At 43.7% G+C, this 21,505-nt stretch overlaps 2 protein-coding genes across 5 annotated transcripts in view; both read left to right on the top strand.

The window, feature by feature from the left end:
* Positions 1–381: 381 nt before the first annotated feature.
* Positions 382–5,180, top strand: LOC112234886 (leukocyte receptor cluster (LRC) member 9; the record flags this gene model as incomplete). Its single annotated transcript, XM_042305041.1, has 5 exons — positions 382–391; positions 1,252–1,333; positions 2,094–2,224; positions 2,331–2,660; positions 2,931–5,180. Coding segments are annotated over 5 exons (1,587 nt in total), but the record flags the coding sequence as incomplete, so codon positions are not given.
* A 1,003-nt stretch (positions 5,181–6,183) lies between these two features.
* Positions 6,184–21,505, top strand: part of LOC112234887 (protein tweety homolog 1) — a 33,950-nt gene continuing 18,628 nt past the window's right edge. For 2 of the 4 annotated variants that reach the window (XM_042305038.1, XM_042305037.1), the window contains exons 1-4: positions 6,184–6,994; positions 13,841–14,018; positions 17,592–17,821; positions 19,528–19,639. In XM_042305038.1, the coding sequence (XP_042160972.1) occupies positions 13,884–14,018; positions 17,592–17,821; positions 19,528–19,639 (477 nt within the window). In that variant the 5' untranslated portion in view covers positions 6,184–6,994; positions 13,841–13,883. The remainder of the gene's footprint in view (positions 6,995–13,840; positions 14,019–17,591; positions 17,822–19,527; positions 19,640–21,505) is intronic. The other 2 variants (XM_042305040.1, XM_042305039.1) reach the window with 2 other exon arrangements.

Here is a 21,505-nt window from a genome sequence, read left to right as displayed (position 1 = left end):
CTGAGACATTCTCATCAATGATAAGATGACATAAACTCTACAGTGGAAAGTCTACACATCAGAGTTATCGGATTCACATGGAATTGTTGTTCAATTCAAATGTTTGAATATGAAATTATTCGTGATGGGATGAAATGTGATTTTAGCTTCTAAAATGTGAGATTTGGGTTTTCATAAGATAGGGCTCTGCTCAATCAGTGGCCCACCCCTGTGAAGGGACATGGGCTATAAAAAAAATTCAAACACGCCCTCCTCTCCCTTCCTATATAAAGCCTTGACGACAATGTAACCTCCTGTTCCGAGGATGTGAGGACGACGGTCCGATGTCAGAATGGTTCAGATAATAACTACAGAACAAAGCCAACATCAGCGTGACCTTTGGTTGCGAATGGTATGAACTTTTAACTCTTATTCACTACAGAAGTGATACCTCCTAGTCGTTGAGTTAGCAACAGCCGCTGCAAACGAGGTTTAGAAAGGAACAGACAGAGTATCCCGTCTACCACACAACGACATTACTACAACGTATTCAATTTACCAGCAGAGATATTCTTCAAAGGACTCGGTTGGGCAACACGGCCTTCCATCTACCACCAACCTACCTTTACGATAGCACAGCTTTGCCCTTTGTTCCTCAGTCTTCCCGCTCTTTCACTCAAACCCAGACCTTTTCTTTTGTGTAACAAGCTGTCCTATCTGTTCCGCCCGCTAGGGACGTTTTCCTTTATGACGTAATTTGTAATCAAGTTATGATTTAATTATGTGTATGTGTAATTCTGTGTGATTAGTTAGGTATTTAGTAAATAAATAATTAGACCCAATTTTGTATTGCTAATTCAACTTGTTAGCCAGGGTTCGTGCAGATAACAAAGAATTTACAACTTTCAGATGAGACTGAATTAAGATGACGATTAATATTGACTGCTATTGATGTAAAATATTACTATGTCTTTAAGAGTTTATTCGGAAGATAACAGCTCTATAAATATTATTTTGTGGTGCCCGACTCTCCAGTTAATTACATTTACATGATTAGCTCAATCAGGTAATATTAATTACGGAGAAATTATTTTATAGAATAGCATGTCATATCACTTAATCCGGCATAGCCAAAGACACGACACTGATAACACAGAGAACACTGGGAAGGACAAACTACCATACAGATATTATATGTTGTTTTGTAACTGACTTTGGGTGAGACGGGCTGCTAAATAACTGCCCCCCCCCCCTCTCTCTCTGATGTTCCAGGCCAGGAGGAGGGAGCAGGTGTCTGTCAGTTCTTCCTGTTGGGAAAGTGTTGTTTTGGAAACAGGTGTCGTCGATCTCACAGGTCTGTAGCTAACACGATCACCACCGACCTGTAAGAAAGTTATGTTATATACCAAAAACTATGGCAGGGCAATGGCTAAGTAACATTGCATTTTGACTTTTGATGGTGCCATGATACCATTGTTCCTGTGATGTCTAAACATGCCTTCACACTCATGCAATTTTTAACAAGCATGATTTAAATTGTCTGATGCATAATGTTTGTGCAGCCCTCGAACAACTGAAAATGCCCAGGGGTTAGGGGCTAATATTTACTCAATGTTCAGTCTATTTCAGACTTCTAACCACTTGAACAACTAAATAAGACTGAAAGACAGAAATCTTCAAAGCATATAGCTGTCAGCCCTAAACAGATGGCCCTCAGAATCTCAGAGTCCTCCCTCTCATCACTAATCCTTCTGCCTGGCGACAGTGGAATCTTCAGAGGAAGATATTGTTTTTCCTCCTGTGAGAAGCAGCATCTGTGGTATTGGCTCTGTCTGCCCTCACAGCAAACAGAGCCTCTGAACCAAGTGGTAATCAAGTCATGTAGCACAGTAGAAATATAATAGATAGGTAGTTAATTCCATAGGATAAGAAAGTGAAGAGGTAGAATAGCAGAGTTAAATGAATGTATCTGTTTAGACATCTAGATAAACTTCTTAAAATACATCCATCTGAAGGTCACTGTCCTATCAGTATGAGGAAGACCTACCAGGTTAGGCTCTTACATTGACCAGAGTGATGAATACAATCCCTCTTTCTCCTTCCCTCTTTCTCAGCACTCCAACATTAGACGACCCAGAGGCTGTTATAGACCAGGAAAACAGGAAGGAGGGAGAAAAAGAGGGAAAACTCAAGAAGAAAGCAATAGGGAATAAAACAAACCAGCCAAAAGACACAGAGGGAAAAGGTACAATTTCCCTCCATTAAATCTAACTGAAAATATGAGAACCCACCAAAATACCTGTTTACTGCAAACTAAGTATAACTAACTAACAAAGTGTTTCTCCGATCAGGATCAACCAAGAAGCCCCGCATGCGTACAGCTGATGACGTCATCTCTCGGATCCTGTGGGACCCGTCGGTGGAGCCGGCGGACTTTGTGGTGGGGTACGTGGACCGCTTCCTTGGGGTGCTGGAGCGGCCCTTCTCTGAGTTCAACTGGGACACCGACCCCTGCGATTGTGACTACTCCTCTGAGCTAGCCCTGCCCAGACACAGGATTCAGTACTTCACCCATAGAGGGCGTAGAGTGTGGGACCGCAACAACAGGACTGACAGGGTGTTTGGATCCACTGGACAGTGTCTGGCGCCCCCCTTTGGACAGGAGGAGGAGCAAGAGCAGGGTAAGAGAGGGCAAGGAGGAAGCAGCAAGGGCGAGGGAGGGTGGAAGGTAGGGAGAGAGGGCGAGGGAAAGGAAGGCGAGAGGGCGAGGGAGGGAGGAAGGTAGGTAGGGAGAGAGAGGGAGTGAGGAAGGTAGGGAGAGAGAGGGAGGGAGGGATTTCCACAGCTCTAGAACCTCGATTAACATACTGTTCTACTTCACTTTGCTAGTCTATAACATGTTTTTGTCATAATGTTTGGTTAACCTTCAAAATCTGCTTGTTTATTGTCAGGGACAGGGACACAAGATGTTGAACAACAAGACCCAAAAAACGACCACCGTGAATCAAGAGAAGAACAAGATGGAGTCATCACTACAGGGGAGGGAGAAGAGAGTGACGAGTCCCTGATAAAACAGGATGTTGAAAACGGACACTTGGAGGAAAGAAATCAGAGCAAGACAAGTGTTCAGATGCCTGAGTCGACCAGACCAGGCACAGGAAGTACTCCACTGAACCAACAGGAAGCAGGAAGAGAATCAGAACCCTTGGAAGTTGGGAAGGATTCTGTTTTAGTCTTCATAGCAGACCAGATGTCTCTATCCCAGAGAGAAAGCGAGAGCAGGGGGGAGGAAGGTGAGACGGAGGAAGAATGGAAAGATTACTGGGATGGAGAGAAAGGCCCAGACCTAGCCCAGTGTCCGTCTGTGCCTGTGGAGCAGAGAACAGAGAGGGGTGGAGGCCGGCCTTCCAAACGTAAGCCCACCCACTTCATCACCTTCCGGGCCAACACTCCCTCCATCCTCTCCTCCTTCCAGCACCTTCAGGAGGAGCTCACCTCCCTCCTCCCCTCATCCGCCCCTCATTGGTTGCCCCCCTCCTCCCTCCACGTCACCCTGTGTCTCCTGGTCCTCCCCGGCCCAGCCGAGGTCACTGCCGCTGGGGAGATGCTCCAACGCTTCGCCTACCTGGACCGCAACCCCCCTGTGGCCGTCTCCTTCCCCCTGAAACTGAAGCACTTTGGTGGGAAGGTTCTCTACCTGAGCCCCCAGCCTCAGCCCCACCTCCAGCAGCTAAATGCTGGCCTACAGGAGGCCTTCAGAGAGCAGGGCTGGCTGCACAGGGACTCCTTCAACCCACGCTACCATCTCACCCTGGCCAAGGTGAAGGACCAGGAGGGGGCGAGGGTGTTTGAGGGGGTGGGGGAGCTGAAGGTGGGTAAGGGGGTGAATTTTGGGCGACTGCCTATAAATAGGCTACACCTGTGTAGCATGGGGATGACTGGGGATGGGTTTTATGAGACACTGTGTGTGGTCAATCTCCGGTGAGATGTAGGTGTGTGTTTGTTTAGGTATGGAGGTGCTATTTTACAAAGCACAGAACCCACATTTCCACACCTCAGTCTCAATCATTTTACATTTAAAGGTGCAATATGCAGAAATCGCTCCGCCATTTCCTGGTTGCTGAAATTCAAGTTTGCCTAAGTTCAGTTTGTGACAAAACAAGCAATCATTGCTGGTTTTGTGTAGAGTTATTGTACCATCTAAACCGCTGTGAAATATCTTTTCAACAACCAAAATATTGTATTTTCAGCTTTCTGGAGATGGTGTACAAAACCGGAAGTAAAAGACACAATAATGAAACTTAAGAACGGGAAGCATAGAAATAGCACTCAGAACAGATCTACCACTTCTTAGACTTCTTAGATTTCAATGACAATGACAGATCTATAACTCACATTTCTATGTGAATTTAGTCCACTTCCTAAAAGTTTCGTATTGCAGCTTGAAAATTACTCCATTGATTAAAATATGAAATCCCAATGTTCCTGAAGTGCCTCTATCTGCTACGGACCATGATGAAGTAGCTGTAATTGTAACGACTAATTTACTGTACCATGTTGTTCTAAGAAGAAAAATGCTATTGCAAACTCTTTGCAATAAGGAATTGAGACCAAAAGCTCAAGAGACGTTTCAAGTGTTTATTACCAAGAGAATCCCCATCCATCTTCTGTTCTGGGCCTGACCCTGCTCTCTGATCCTAGGCAATTTCCTGTTATCTGATTAGGTCAACAACCTTTCTAAATGAGCATACACACAGTTTCATGGCCTGAACTCTATTAATACTCACTGTAATCATTCACTACACAGGATATAAACAAACTACAGTTTAACTTGAAACATGTTACATTTTAATAGAATCCATCAATGTCTATAGCTTTCACAGGGAGGAACACCCACATTACATTTAATTTAGCAGACTTTAATACTGATGTAATAATGTAATGTATTTAATATAATAATGGCTGAAATATTATCTTTCCATCATGGTAACTGCATCTCAACCAATCAATTCTTACTTTGTGGCTACAGAGATGATTTTATAATTGTAATAAGATTCATTTAATATGAATATTTGAATATAATCCAACAGAAACCCACGGATTTCTGCCACGTTGATCATGTAAAATGTCTGCTTTTACAAAGAATTATGACCTTTTGGATTTGGATTGCCAAGGACATTAAATATTGAACTTGTAATTTTTGTGAATGTCTGAGTGGTGATATTTCTGTGTAACAGCAGAGGGATGGAGGGAGGATAGAGAGAGGGATAGAGAGCTGGATGGATAGAGGGATGGACAAAGGAGAGAGAGGGATGGAGGAGAGAGGGATGGGGGAGAGGGAGGGATGGGGAGGAGCCCCTCCGATGAGATGAGAGGAGCGAGAGATGGAGAGGGGGATGTAGAGTGAAGAGGGATGGATGTCAAAGGAGAGAGAGGGACGAAGGGAGGATAGGATGAGGGGCTTGAGAGAGAGGAGAGAGGATGGCTGCTACAGTATAGTGCTGGGTCTGAATGAGAGCCATGGAGGCACGGTTAACTCTCTTGCATACGTAATATTATTTTCTGTCTCTCCTCCTAGATACACGCACACTAGTGTGTTCTCTCACTCCCGTACGCTCCCTTGCTCGCATTATCTCTCTGACTCCCTTCCCCCACTCCCTTTCAGTGACACAGAAAAACGAACGCCACACCTCCCTCTCGTTCTCTCGTTCTCCCCCATCCTCCAATGGCACAAACACCCTGGTCTCTCATTCCACCCGCTCTCACTTTGTTTTTATTGTTTATTTGTAATCCCCCTCTTTTTCAGTCATCACTCATGGTCATGGAAGATCATCTCTCATCTTTCCATCACTCTCATTCTCTCCATCTCTGCTTTTCGTGGATGTTGTTGAATCATGGTGTTGATACTATTTTGCAGTCTCCACTCGAAACTGGTTTTGCAACTCCCCTCTCCCTTTATTCATCGCCCTCCCTCCCTCCCTCCCTCCCTCCCTCCCTCCCTCCCTCCCTCCCTCCCTCCCTCCCTCCCTCCCTCCCTCCCACCCTCCTCACTCCCAGTTGACCCCATCTTTTTTCTTATTCACAATCTTTGTTGCCCCTCCATCCTGCCCTCCCTCCCTCCCATTCTCTCTTGCTCTCAGTATCCATCTAAGTGGTGTGCTTATTTGCTTCTGCCTAAATATATGTGCATCTCTACCTCTCCCTCTCTCTTCCTCTCTGCACAACACAGCCAAACACTGCCCTGCCTAACCACACAGGAGATTTCTTCAACAAATATTTTGTGGATTTTTTTGTGCAGAAATCTGAAATGTAACTCAAACTCGAATAATTGGACCTTTTCACATTTTGTATTTTTTTATTTAGACAATCGTAGATTTTTTTAGGATGATTTGTTGATTTTGGTCAGATTTTTGCCTCCTAATCTGAGAGTGTAGAGATTGGTATGTTGTGTGTGTGACTGAGTGTTGATGGAGGTTTCAGTAAGAGCTGTGTCTGTATCGCCCAGCAGCATCATCATTTGTGTGAACTGAGAGTGGATGGAGTCCTAATCCCCGTTAACAGATTCATTATCGCTGGGCACAATTGTGTCGCTGCCTTGTTGTGAAGTCGCCTGGTTGAACGATCTGCTGCCTGAATGGGGTTCTGACATGACGATAAGGGTCCCTCTGGGGTGTCTTCTCAATCCTAATCCCTCTCTCTCCTCCCTCTCTCTCCTCTCTCTTGCGCTGAGGGCTCCTCTCTTATCCATCAACACAAGCACCTCTCCACTGTTACCAGACAACCATCCAATCACAGGCTGTTTAATATTTCAAAAACAGACCTTGTTATTTATTTACATTTGACATATTTTTGGGGTTCATGTCCCTAAACATATATTTCAGGATTAGTTTTTTTCCCAAGAGGATCCAGCGTTGATGGTTGGCAACGGTATACCTCAGTGAGTGTGTAGATATTTGACAGAACACCAGAGAAGAGCAAGAGATCGCAGAACACCCTGCCAACGCTACAGTCAAAGGTAAGAAACAGATCACTCTTCAATCACTCATTCACCATGGCTGAATTGTCTGTATTCTACAATATGAATGGGCAGTCAAGTGAAATAGATTCATCATGCACTGTTAGACCATTGCAGTTTATGTTCAATGATGGAAAGGGGAGAGAAGCCTGGGTTTTACATCAAATGTTTGGATTTTTACGCAATGTCTGTGCATTGGCTGATGTTGAAATTAGGAAATTATTTATAAAACATTGAGGTTGAACCATGTTTGTTTGATTGTTTTGTCAATCTCTCTACTTTATCATAGTTGATAAGAGATATTTTATTTATATTAATAAAATATCACATTGTATCTCACTGAATAGTTTGCTTAGCTTCATCTTCAGCAAACCTCTCTCAAATGCTACATTTGACTTTGTGCAAGCTTCTAAATGAGATTGCTAGTGTGGGAGCATTTGTCCATCCTCTTGGTACTGTATGTTATACTCTTGTACACTCCAAAGCTCCATGTTGGATTTATTGATTCTACAAGCACGGAGCAGCCTGCAGCTGAATGCACTCAATCTTTCATTGATTTGGGGAAATGTGTGTGTATGGTTTGGTTTAACTATCCTTGTATCCAAAATTTGGACAAGTGTGTACATTTTGCTGGTCCCCACAAGTAAAAAGGCTATTTTAGGCTTAGGGGTTAGGGTTACAATTAGGATAAGGGTTAGGGTTAAGGTCAGGGTTAAGGGTTAAGGAAAATAGGATTTTGAATGGATTTTTTTTCGTTACCCACAAGGATAGTAAAACAAACATGTGTGCGTGTACGTACGTGATCCTGGTGGGACATTTTTTTCACACAAACATGAATTTCAACTGAAACTTAAATATGAATTTTATAAGAAACAATTCAACCTCTAGTAGAGTCTGAAAATATGTATTTATACACTACCCTTCAAAAGTTTGGGGTCACTTAAAAATGTCCTTGTTTTTGAAAGAAAAGCTCATCTTTTGTCCATTAAAATAACATCAAATTGATCAGAAGTACAGTGTAGACATTGTTAATGTTGTTGGTTAAATGTTGTGGAATTACTGGCCATGCTCTAGATTGGTTTATAAATTACCTATCAAATCGTACACAATGTGTAATGGCGGATGGTTGTAAATCTGAGTCCATAGAGGTGTGCTCAGGTGTTCTATTTTTGGCCCACTGTTGTTCATTTTGTATATCAACAACATTGGGGATCTGAAATTGGGGATTTGAAATTAACCTGAGGGCTGCATGATACACTCAATCAAGTGCTCTCAGGGTAGTTGATTCAGGCTGAGGCCTGCATATATACAGTGGGGCAAAAAAGTATTTAGTCAGCCACCAATTGTGCAAGTTCTCGAACTTAAAAAGATGAGAAGCCTGTAATTTTCATCACAGGTACACTTCAACTATGACAGACAAAATGAGGGAAAAAAATCCCTCATCCCTCAAATTTTCCACCATAATTTGCAAATAAATTCATTAAAAATCCTACAATGTGATTTTCTGTATTTTTTTTCTCATTTTGTCTGTCATAGTTGAAGTGTACCTATGATGAAAATTACAGGACTCTCATCTTTTTAAGTGGGAGAACTTGCACAATTGGTGGCTGACTAAATACTTTTTTGCCCCACTGTATATATGCAGGCCTCAGCCTGAATCAACTATCCTGAGAGCACTTGATTGAGTGTATTATGCAGCCCTCAGGTTAATTTCAAATCAGAAATGTCTAACACATCATTGTGATCTCTACAGCACTGTTGGCTTGTTGTCATTGACCTTGCGTAGGCTTAAACACTGGTATAAACTGATTTATAAGGCAATATTGGGTAAAATGGCATTTTTATCTCTTCTTTTTTAGTCAGGTCAGTAAATAAATATAAATTACGGTCCCATTCTGATTTGCTTCTAACAGTACCAAAAATGAGAACAGGACATGGTAGAAATAGTTTTAGTTACTTAGCTCCGTTGTCCTGGAATTCTGTCATGAACATTTTAAAATGTGATGATCTAGTTTTGTTGGTGGAGTTGTCTCAATGAGAAAAAACCTGTATAAATAAAGGTAAAATAAAAATTACTATTGTCATTAAATAGTACCCTCCAAACACCAGTCTCAACGTCAACAGTGAAGAGGCGACTCCGGGATGCTGGCCTTCTAGGCAGAGTTCCTCTGTCCAGGTTCTGTGATTCTTTTGCGGTTCTTAATCTTTTATTTTTATTGGCCATTCTGAGATATGGCTTTTTCTTTCCAACTCTGCCTAGAAGGCCATCATCCCGGAGTCGCCTCTCCACGGTTGATGTTGAGACTGGTGTTTAGCAGGTACTATTTAATGAAGCTGCCAGTTGAGGACTTGTGAGGCTTCTGTTTCTCAAACTAGACACTCTAATGTACTTGTCCTCTTGCTCAGTTGTGCACCGGGGCCTCCCACTCCTCTTTCTATTCTGGTTAGAACCAGTATGTGCTGTTCTGTGAAGGGAGTAGTACACAGCGTTGTACGAGATCTTCAGTTTCTTGGCAATTTCTCGCATGGGATAGCCTTCATTCCTCAGAACAAAAATAGACTGACGAGTTTCAGAAGAAAGTTATTTGTTTCTGGCCATTTTGAGCCTGTAATCCAACCCACAAATGCTGAAGCTCCAGATACTCAACTAGTCTGAAGAAGGCCAGTTTTATTGCTTCTTTAATCAGAACTACAGTTTTCAGCTGTGCTAACATAATTGCAAAAGGGTTTTCTAATGATCATTTAGCCTTTTAAAACGATAAACTTGGATTAGCTAACACAACGTGCCATTGGAACACAGGAGTGATGGTTGCTGATAATGGGCCTCTGTACGCCTATGTAGATGTTCCATAAAAATCTGCCGTTTCGAGCTACAATAGTCATTTACAACAGTAACAATCTCTACAGTGTATTTCTGACAATTTGATGTTATTTTAATGGACAAAAAATGTGCTTTTCTTTCAAAAACAAGGACATTTCTAAGTGACCCCAAAGTTTTAAACGGTAGTGTAGATACATTACAGTCCTCACACTGAATGGGCCGTTCATGTCCCCACTGACTGATGATAACTGGGCTGTGGTGTGTATCACAGGGCCATATAAATGTCTCATAAACGGCAATCGTTAAGAGTGTCCTTAAGTGGTCGTTAGGGAGACCATTGGGCCTTAACGTGTGGCATGATTTCAGTTGCATGTCATTATTCATACCCAGTTGCCCAGAGGAAAGCTGTTGTTTGTGATGTATAGTAATAAGAATATGTGGTGCAATACAGGATAAAGGAGAAGGTGGCTGTACTGTCCAAAGAGGATTTTCTTCCCAGCTGCACATCCTCAGTCTTCCTCATTAACCGCCTTACAAAATGGCCTTGTGGAGAAACATATTCTGGAGGCTCCCTCAATACAAATAGCTGAGTGACTGTTTCATAACAGAGCCATTCTCAGGGTTGAGTCAGTCAGCTTGGTGCAGTGACAGATAGTTGACGTCTATTCTACTGTATTCTATCCATTTCTCCTCGGCTTTGTTGTTCCTGAGTGTCTCTTGTTGGTTTTGAAGCAGCGAGTGCACAGCACAGAAGGCTGTGGTTTGTGTTTCCTTCTTCCGTCTCCCTCTCCTCTCCCCTTCTCCCCTTCTCTCCTTGCTCCCTGTTATTTGCCTTCAGTTATGCAATGGTAACCAGCATGATAACAAGCTGGCAGGAAGCATCACGTCAACTTGAACCTCCCTCCCTGCCTCCCTCTGACAACTACTGCTGGTCCACTGCTCAGCTCAGACTGCTCCCTCTATGGTGCTCCCTCCCTGGTGCCCCCTCAATCCCTTTCTGGGTTCATGTTAGCACTAGTTCCCATTGTTGACACCACATCTGGTTGTGGACAGACAGACAGATTTATGATAATTTCCAAAAATCGTTAATGTAGACTTTTGCATGTAACATGAATTGCATTTCAATTCACACTATAGTCTAACCACACAACAACATTCCTATAATTCACCTAATGTGACAACATCCTCTACCACCCTCACAGCCGAAGACTATAACAAGAAATCCTGTTTGTTGATATACCATCAGAGTCTGGCCATAACAATGTGAGACCACAACAATAACACCAGTCTGACAGCCTCAGTGTGAGGGGATGGACGGCAGTGTGTGAAACCATTCTGAGTGTTGGCATTGATTTAGTTAGTGACAGTTGGGGGTTTGGAGCCATTATGGTGAACAGGCTTATTCTAATGAGCTTGGGATTGACTGTCTGGGTTGTCTGTTTAACCCTCACACACACACACACACACACACACACACACACACACACACACACACACACACACACACACTTATTATGTCCGTTGAGGCGTCATTGATTTTAAATGACTGCTACAGTAAAAAGACGATTGATATTTCTAAAATAGATCAGATATGGTCATATGCGATTCTTGATCATGTATTTAATATTGTGCAGTGCTTCTATTCAAATGTAGTGTGGTGTGCTCATACAGATGGATCATTAAAAAGGCTGAGAATTCATGTGATACAATGCTGAATGTTCTAAACATTCAAAGACAGCAAAACCAAGATAGGAGCCTGGTGCAGAATCCAAATCTAAGAATCCCTCCCTGATGGACGCTATCAAATACACTATTGTCTTTCCTCAACGTTCCTCTGTGTCTCACTGTATGTAGAGCAGTACTGTACAACCCCCTGTCTCTACTCCTCAATACAACTCCTGTCAATGGTCTAGTCTGTGCTGATCTCATCTCATAGGCTCTCTTGAAACCCTCTTGTCTTCAACTGTAAAACCCTGGTATTCTCTTAATCTGCACAATCAGTGCTGTGGCCCCCTTACCATCCCCCCTCATCCCCTCTTCATAGCTCTGTGATGTAGATTGCGGTGTCTATCTGGGATAACCGGATTTCCCTTTGTATTTCCCCTACTTTCTCCCTATTGGCTGGGCTTGAGGAAGGAAGGGGAGCAGAGTCTCTCAGCAGGGTGTGGTGGTGGAGTTTGGCTACAAAGACTGACCTGTTCTCCCTTGTTTCCCCTCTCTCCTTCCCTTTGGAGGGTGGTTGTGTGAAGTATGTCTACAACAATGATGCACAGTAGCATACTATCTCTTATAGTATCTTCTAATTTCCAGGATGGTTGTGGGGTGTTGTGTTGATAGTTGGTCTGATGGTGGTTGAATCTCCCTCTTGTATTGACCCAACTCTGCCTCTGTTATATAGTGCTGGTTGTGTGGTGTGGCTGAGATTGCCACTGGACCTCCCACTATCTCCCCTACTCTGCTCCCATAGGTTGAGGAGTATGATGAAGTAGGATGTTAGTAGAGACGACAGGGTAGTTGGTTTAGTTGATGTCCCCTGGATAAGAGAGGAATCGCGCACACAGGTTTTTGGCAGGTCCCATTTCTATTCAGTTCAGCCAGATGAATTTCACTTCTGTACTTGAATGAATTGGAATGGAATTGACCACGACCATGATCCAAATGTAGCTTAGAAGCTGAGCAAAAATAACTAGCAATGTCTGCTCTTGCTCTGTGGTTTCTGCTCCACAGGGTTTCACCCTGCATACCTCCTCGCTCCAGGTACAAGCCCTTAGGCATAGCTCTGATCTAGGATTAGATTACCTTGACTTTCACAATTCCTTACTTTAAGCATTAGGAGGAGACCATGTAAACCTCACCTTTAGATCAGAGTCTAGGACAGGGGTGTCAAACTCATTCCACAGACAGCCTAGTTTCTGCAGGTTTTTGTTATTTCCTTTCAATTAAGACCTAGACAACAAGATGAGGGGAGTTCCTTACTAATTAGTGACCTTAATTCATCAATCAAGTAGAAGGGAGGAGCGAAAACACTCAGAACTCTGTGGAATGAGTTCGATGTGGTCTAGGAGAAGACCATGTAAACATCACCTTAGATCAGAGTTTAGGAGAAGACCATGTAAACATCACCTTAGATCAGAGTTTAGGAGAAGACCATGTAAACATCACCTTAGATCAGAGTTTAGGAGAAGACAATGTAAACATCACCTGAGATCAGAGTTTAGGAGAAGACAATGTAAACATCACCTGACATCAGAATCTAGGAAAAGACAATGTAAACATCACCTTAGATCAGAGTTTAGGAGAAGACAATGTAAACATCACCTTAGATCAGAGTTTAGGAGAAGACAATGTAAACATCACCTTAGATCAGAGTTTAGGAGAAGACAATGTAAACATCACCTTAGATCAGAGTTTAGGAGAAGACAATGTAAACATCACCTTAGATCAGAGTTTAGGAGAAGACAATGTAAACATCACCTTAGATCAGAGTTTAGGAGAAGACAATGTAAACATCACCTGAGATCAGAATCTAGGAAAAGACAATGTAAACATCACCTTAGATCAGAGTTTAGGAGAAGACAATGTAAACATCACCTTAGATCAGAGTTTAGGAGAAGACAATTTAAACAAACTTCACATTGTGCTGACCCACCTACAGTACATTGATTGATGAAATAGGAAGTTTCATTAACCGTTGGCTGGCTCTCCCACAGACTGGAGGCGGGTTGGTTGGTGAGTTGATGTCCCCTAGTTCCCTTGCTCCCTCGCTTTCTCCCTCGCCCCCTTCCTCCCTGCCTCCTCAGTAGGGTTGTTCTGAAACATCTTATCTTTCTTCCCTGGCTTCCAGTGTGTAAGAAGGAGTGGTAGACAGACATCATTTCAGTTGCAATAGCCATCACCCAGCACCACATACAGCATAAGGCTTTGTTTACTCATAGTATTTATCATTGGTCCACCACTGGTGTGGAAATGTGGAATATGTCTATCACTTACACACCTTTGATATTCTAACCCTTCTCTTCACTTAGTTCCTTTCAACAGGGTGGAGGAGGGGGGGTTAGGCGATAGAGTATGGCTGCCATGGCGACCGTGCCCAGCTACACCCCTTCGCTATGGGTGAGGATGTGCCACGCCCTCCCCCGGCTGGACCTCACCATGACGATGAGAGACAACCTATTCATCCCCGACAGCTGGGAGTACCAACAGGTAACAGAAAAGACCCACAGCCAATCACATCCATCGCAAACTACAACTGGCCAATCATACAGCTCGACTGATTGATTCATATTTATCTCAAGTTTTCTCTTGGTTCAAACAACAAGATCGACAATAAAAGACAGCTAAGATTCAATGGAAAATATGTATTGCACTTGGTAAGAATGAGAACCAAGTCTGATACCGCAATGATACAGAATCCCCCCACCCCTCATGTTAAATACTGCCCCATAAAGATCCCTCTCTGTTTTGCACAGCGGCATCTGCAGAATCCTACTGGTATTATTAGAGCATTTAAACAGCTTATTCATGCTAGTGGTGCAAGTGGCCTAGTTATTGACAGGGAAACAAGCCCAGACCACTCAGAAGAATCTTGACCTGGATTTCAAGTCATCAGAAATATTACACCACCTGGCTATCTCTCCTCAAAACTGTTAGCACTTAATTACACTGTTCTGTTCCCATCTCCACCACAGTTCAGTTACATCCCTCAGCTCCACTACAGACTTCATCTTATTTCACATTCATTCTCATCATCGGCATGTAATTGTAAAAGTTCCACAGTACGGTTTGAGTAGGATTTGGTTTGAGTGTTTTAATCTGGAGACACTGTAGTAGCAGCAAAATGTTGTATTGTCAAAATGTTTGTTGTGTTGTTGTTCATTTCTAGGTTTCACCATTCCCTTCCAGTGGCTCTACGTCCCTACTCCCTACGTCACACACATAGCATGTTTACAACATGTCTACGGTACCGAGAGAGGGATTCCCAGTAGAGAAAAACAAAAGAAATGGAAAGCACTTGGAGAGAGAATGAGAGGGAGAGGATGAGTAACGTGAGGAGGTAGTGGGGAACAGAAGACAGGGCAGAAAGAGAGAGAGAGTAAAAAGGAGAGGATGAGTAACGTGAGGAGGTAGTGGGGAACAGAAGACAGGACAGAAAGAGAGAGAGTTAAAAAGGAGAGGATGAGTATGGTGAGGAGGTAGTGGGGAACAGAAGACAGGACAGAAAGAGAGTAAGGAGAGGATGAGTAACGTGAGGAGGTAGTGGGGAACAGAAGACAGGACAGAAAGAGAGAGAGAGTAAAAAGGAGAGGATGAGTAACGTGAGGAGGTAGTGGGGAACAGAAGACAGGACAGAAAGAGAGTAAAAAGGAGAGGATGAGTAACGTGAGGAGGTCGTGGGGAACAGAAGACAGGACAGAAAGAGTTAAAAGGAGAGGATGAGTAACGTGAGGAGGTAGTGGGGAACAGAAGACAGGACAGAAAGAGAGAGGAAAGGATGAGTAATGTGAGGAGGTAAAAAGACAGAAAGGATGAGTAACGTGAGGAGGTAGTGGGGAACAGAAGACAGGACAGAAAGAGCGAGGATGAGTAAAAAGAGGTAGGATGAGTAAGGACAGAGGAGGTAAAAAGGAAAGGATGAACAGAAGACAGGACAGAAAGAGAGAGTAAAAAGGAAAGGATGAGTAACGTGAGGAGGTCGTGGGGAACAGAAGACAGGACAGAGCGAGAGAGTAAAAAGGAGAGGATGAGTAACAGGAGGTCAACAGAAGACAGGACAGAAAGAGAGAGTAAAAAGGAAAGGATGAGTAACGTGAGGAGGTCGTGGGGACACAGAAGACAGGACAGAAAGACAGGACAGAAAGAGAGAGAGAGTAAAAAGGAGAGGATGAGTAACGTGAGGAGGTCGTGGGGAACAGAAGACAGGACAGAAAGAGAGTAAAAAGGGATAGAGAAAGTGAGGGTGGCAGTGAATGTATTTAAGTAGGTCACAGATTATTAATAGAGTTGCAGTAGAAAGAAAGAAAGAGAGAGGGAGAGGGGAGGGGGAGGGAGAGGGGAGGGAGCGAGGGAGGGGGAACAGAGAGAGAAGGGAGGGGGAGAGAGGTGAGGGGACAGAGAGAGAAGGAGGGGGAGAGAGATGAGGGGAGAGAGAGAGGCGAGGGGGAAAGAGAGAGGCGAGGGGGGGGAGGGAGAGAGAGGCGGGGGGAGAAAGAGGCGAGGGGGGAGAAAGGGGAGAGAAAGGGGGAGAGAGGGGAGTGGGGAGTAGGGGGAAAGGGAGAGGGGAGAGGGGGTGGGGAGAGGGAGTGCGGAGGGGAGAGAAAGCGAGGGGGAGAGAGAGAGAGGGAGTGGGGAGAGACAGAGGGAGTGGGGAGAGGGAGAGTGGAGGAGAGAGGGAGGGGGAGAGGGAAGGGGGACATGGATGGGTGGGGGGAGGAAAATGAGGGAGGGAGGGGGAGAGGGAAGGGGGACATGGATGGGTGGGGGGCTAGAGAGCAGGAGGCAGCGGAGAGAGGGATAAGAGATAAGGTGGAGGGGAGGAAAATGAGGGAGGGAGGGAGGGAGAGAGTGAGACAGGCAGATGGAGAGGGATAATGCTGTAGATATGTGTTCTGGCTAAATGCACTCTCCAGTAAAGTTGAGTATGATAAATATTAGTATGTCAGAGTGCAGGCTGAAGATGAGATGCAGGAGAGATGTGACAGGGGTTAGTAACGTTAATGTTCACTACAGCTTGTAGCTGAGGTAGTAGTGTGACGATACAAGGTAGCTTTTAACCCTTAATCATGTTCAGTATGTATGTTAAACAGTCAGGAATTATATTATTACATTCAATTACTGGTTAATGAATGCAGTAGGTATGCTCTTCTGAATGGAGTCATACAGATTAGTTTGTGTGTGTGTGTTTGTGCGTGTGTGTGTGTGTGTGTGTGTGCGTGTGTGTGTGAAAAAAGCCTCCAGCTTTTTAGTTGATGTCCCCTGGAAAACTTTATACACTTTATGTTCTAATCACCTTTCACTTCCACTGCTTGGGTAGGTAGGACTGTACCCCATTTGTCACAGTGGAATTATAGGACCAGGAATGTTGTGGTCCTTTGTAGCTCATTTGGTAGAGCATGGCGCTTGTAATGCCAGGGTAGCGGGTTTGATTCCCGGGACCACCCATACGTAAAATGTATGCACGCATGACTGTAAGTTGTTTTGAATAAAAGGGTCTGCTAAATGGCATATACAGTAAATTTAATATTGCGATTTTCAGTATCACAATATCAACCTGTTATTTAGCTATTTTGCATAAATACACTGTATGGGTTCTTTCAGAATATTGAGGTTCCCATGATGAAGGCTGGGAATACACTAAAGTCCTCATGACTAACACGTGCACCTCCCAGCTGCTCTGAATCCCTGTTGTTATCCATAACACAGTATATTGACACATTTACCCAGCCCTAGCTGCTACAGTCTGGGCTCAATATTTGACTCTCAAATGGTGTGGAGGAGGCTCATGGGAGTTTCATTCCTTCTATTAGAAATGAAACGTATACAAATTTGAACCAGATTTCCACCATAAGTCAACAACAGAATTTCAAGGGTTGATTTATTCACATGTTGACAATGCAATTAAATATCAACTGATTATAGAGTGATTTTACGTTATGTCAGGTTTTTGCCCAGAGGGATAATGTTACTTAGAAATGCATTTTCCATTATGCAGTCAAGTACAATGACAGTGTTGCTCATCAGTCTGTAATGTGCTGTGTTTAATTTGATTTACTCTCTCAGACTCTACTGGTCCTCTCTAGTCTCTCGGCCATTGCTCTCGTTCTCTCCCTCCTCGTCATTATCTCCTTCCTTATACACTACTGCTGCTGTCGCCGTGGTGACCGGAGTGAGGGATCTGAGGAAGAGGAGGAGGATGAAGAGGGCAGCACTGGCCATGGATACGGAGGCAAGAAAGGGCGGGGTATCTGCTGCGTCACCTGGGTGTCGGTGGCGGCTGTCACACTGTGCTGGTGAGTAAGAGAGGTTATTGTGACGTCACTGCCAGGGTCAATGTGATGTCATTGTGACCTCTTTATGCAGGCCATTGGGATGTTGTGATGTCATGAGGGTCATTGTGACCTCTTTATGCGAGCCATTGGGATATTGTGATGTCCTGTCGTCTGTGTGACATCAGTGTCATGAGTGTTATATTCATGAACTGTGACCAAACCATATGACCATTTGTCACAAGGATAGAGGAAAGGGAATCCTTTTTATAATACAGAGGTACTATCTTCTAACTTTCATTATTTCCCAATGGTCCAATAACCATGTGTGAGTTTTGATGGATGTTATTTTCAGAGCACTGTAGAAAGTAGTGTCCAGTCCCTGCTTTACAATGGGTTAGTATTTTGCTCACGGCAATATCTGACACAGAGAGTTGACCTAACTGACCGTGGTCAAGTTTTCGTTTGACCACAGGGACCAGGCCACTGAGGTTAGGTGTTTGGGCTTGTGGCAGCATGTTTGTGGTTTGGAAATTGATTTGTGGTTTCCTATCACCGTGACGATGATGTCAGAAGTTCCATCTCAGTGTATTGAATCCTCTCTCCTCTGTTCCCTCTCTGGTGACTATGCTGTCATCCACTGTCATGAGGGCGTTTAGTCACATTGTGACAGGATGTTCATTTTAAGTTTGCATGAGGATATTGCAGCAGGTATTCAAATCTGACCCTACGAGGTCCGGAGTACTGCTGGTTGTCTGTTCTGCCTGATTATTAATTGCACCCACCTGGTGTCCCAGGTCTTAATCAGTCCCTGATTCGAGGAGAAGAATGAAGTGGAACTGGTTTAGCGGTCCAGATTATAATTTGCGGGGTTTACTGAGCCAGATTGGGTTGTCATATAGAAAACCCACAGTTAAACACCTTCAGCTCTGACACCGCATGATGTTGGATGTCCCCTCCCGTCTCAGCAGCATAGCGTTGTCATATGTCACATGTTATCGGATTGCATTGTCAGCCTGAGTTGATGTCACTGGTTTATCAAACAGCACAATGTGCTCCAGATCTGATTTCCGCTTCAGTGATGTCATCATTATGCAGGTGTTTGTGTTATGGTGGTCCTGTTCCCCCCCTGCGGCCGTGATGATGTCATCTATCTCTCTGATACACGACCTTCTTGCTGTTTAGATGAAAAAGGGTAGTAGACATCTTAGTTTTAGAAATGCATTGTGGGAAAATATCAAATGACACCCTATTCTTCAAGTTGTACATCAGAGCACATATATGACACACATGATGCTGTCAGAGAAAACATACACGTTTGACGTATGAAACACAACACTCTTTTTTTCCACCGCTTTCTAATCTGGGTCACATACTTTGTGGGAGATTGGGTCATACCATTGCTTCTCGGGTGCGAGGGGATTTGGTGAACATCTGGCCTAAGCTTTAATCTGAATATTTGAATAACAGAGATATATATGTGATTATTTTTTATGTTTCTAATATCACTCCAACTGAAGACTGCAGATGCAGACGCTGCTAAAACTCTTCTATCTTATGTTTTCTAGTTTTCCTGTGGTCGTTAGTTCGTTCATTCATCCATTTCTCACATTTCACATCACTCTCACCAGTTCCATCTTGTTGTGCCAAATTCATTTTATATGTTCATACAGTACAAACTGAATTAAACATGAATCTCTCTCCCTCAATCCCTGTTCCCCTTTTCGCAGTGTTGCCATAGGCGTTGGTTTCTATGGCAACAGCGAGGCTAATGATGGGATATATCAGTTGACCTCATCTCTTCTCACAGCCAATTACACACTGGCTTCCATCGATCTGCTGGTGAGTACTCCAGCTCCTCCCTCCCAGCAAATTTCAGACATGCACAATATCTACCCTGCAGTGTGTGTGTGTGTGTGTGTGTGTGTGTGTGTGTGTGTGTGTGTGTGTGTGTGTGTGTGTGTGTGTGTGTGTGTGTGTGTGTGTGTGTGTGTGTGTGTGTGTGTGTGTGTGTGTGTGTGTGTGTGTGTGTGTGTGTTAGACATATTGGCGGAGAGGGAGAGAAAGTGGGGTGTAAACTTGTCAGGTGTGATATAGATCTGTCTGTCCTCATGCGGTCACTCAGTGGTTTATATGTCTGTTCCCACGCGGTCACTCAGTGGTTTATACAGTGGGGCAAAAAAGTATTTAGTCAGCCACCAATTGTGCAAGTTCTCCCACTTAAAAAGATGAGAGAGGCCTGTAATTTGCATCACAGGTACACTTCAACTATGACAGACAAAATTAGGAAAAAATTCCAGAAAATCACATTGTAGGATTTTTAATGAATTTATTTGCAAATTATGGTGGAAAATAAGTATTTGGTCAATAACAAAAGTTTATCGCAATACTTTGTTATATACCCATTGTTGGCAATGACAGAGGTCAAACGTTTTCTGTAAGTCTTCACAAGGTTTTCACACACTGTTGCTGGTATTTTGGCCCATTCCTCCATGCAGATCTCCTCTAGAGCAGTGATGTTTTGGGGCTGTTGCTGGGTAACACGGACTTTCAACTCCCTCCAAAGATTTTCTATGGGGTTGAGATCTGGAGACTGGCTAGGCCACTCCAGGACCTTGAAATGCTTCTTACGAAGCCACTCCTTCGTTGCCCGGGCGGTGTGTTTGGGATCATTGTCATGCTGAAAGACCCAGCCACGTTTCATCTTCAATGCCCTTGCTGATAGGAGGTTTTCACTCAAAATCTCACGATACATGGCCCCATTCATTCTTTCCTTTACACGGATCAGTCGTCCTGGTCCCTTTGCAGAAAAACAGCCCCAAAGCATGATGTTTCCACCCCCATGCTTCACAGTAGATATGGTGTTCTTTGGATACAACTCAGCATTCTTTGTACTCCAAACAAGACGAGTTGAGTTTTTACCAAAAAGTTATATTTTGGTGTCATCTGACCATATGACATTCTCCCAATCTTCTTCTGGATCATCCAAATGCTCTCTAGCAAACTTCAGACAGGCATGGACATGTACTGGCTTAAGCAGGGGGACACGTCTGGCACTGCAGGATTTGAGTCCCTGGTGGCGTAGTGTGTTACTGATGGTAGGCTTTGTTACTTTGGTCCCAGCTCTCTGTAGGTCATTCACTAGGTCCCCCTGTGTGGTTCTGGGATTTTTGCTCACTGTTCTTGTGATCATTTTGACCCCACATGGTGAGATCTTGCGTGGAGCCTCAGATCGAGGGAGATTATCAGTGGTCTTGTATGTCTTCTATTTCCTAATAATTGCTCCCACAGTTGATTTCTTCAAACCAAGCTGCTTACCTATTGCAGATTCAGTCTTCCAGGCCTGGTGCAGGTCTACAATTTTGTTTCTGGTGTCCTTTGACAGCTCTTTGGTCTTGGCCATAGTGGAGTTTGGAGTGTGACTGTTTGAGGTTGTGGACAGGTGTCTTTTATACTGATAACAAGTTCAAACAGGTGCCATTAATACAGGTAACGAGTGGAGGACAGAGGAGCCTCTTAAAGAAGAAGTTACAGGTCTGTGAGAGCCAGAAATCTTGCTTGTTTGAGGGTGACCAAATACTTTTTTCCCACCATTTTTAAATAAATAAATTAAAAATCCTACACTGTGATTTTCTGGATTTTTTTTCTTCTCATTTTGTCTGTCATAGTTGAAGTGTACCTGTGATTAGAATTACAGGCCTCTCTCAT

This window comes from Oncorhynchus tshawytscha, linkage group LG23 (assembly GCF_018296145.1).
Source record: "Oncorhynchus tshawytscha isolate Ot180627B linkage group LG23, Otsh_v2.0, whole genome shotgun sequence".
Taxonomy (NCBI): domain Eukaryota; kingdom Metazoa; phylum Chordata; class Actinopteri; order Salmoniformes; family Salmonidae; genus Oncorhynchus; species Oncorhynchus tshawytscha.
This window is presented reverse-complemented; position numbering and strand designations above follow the sequence as displayed.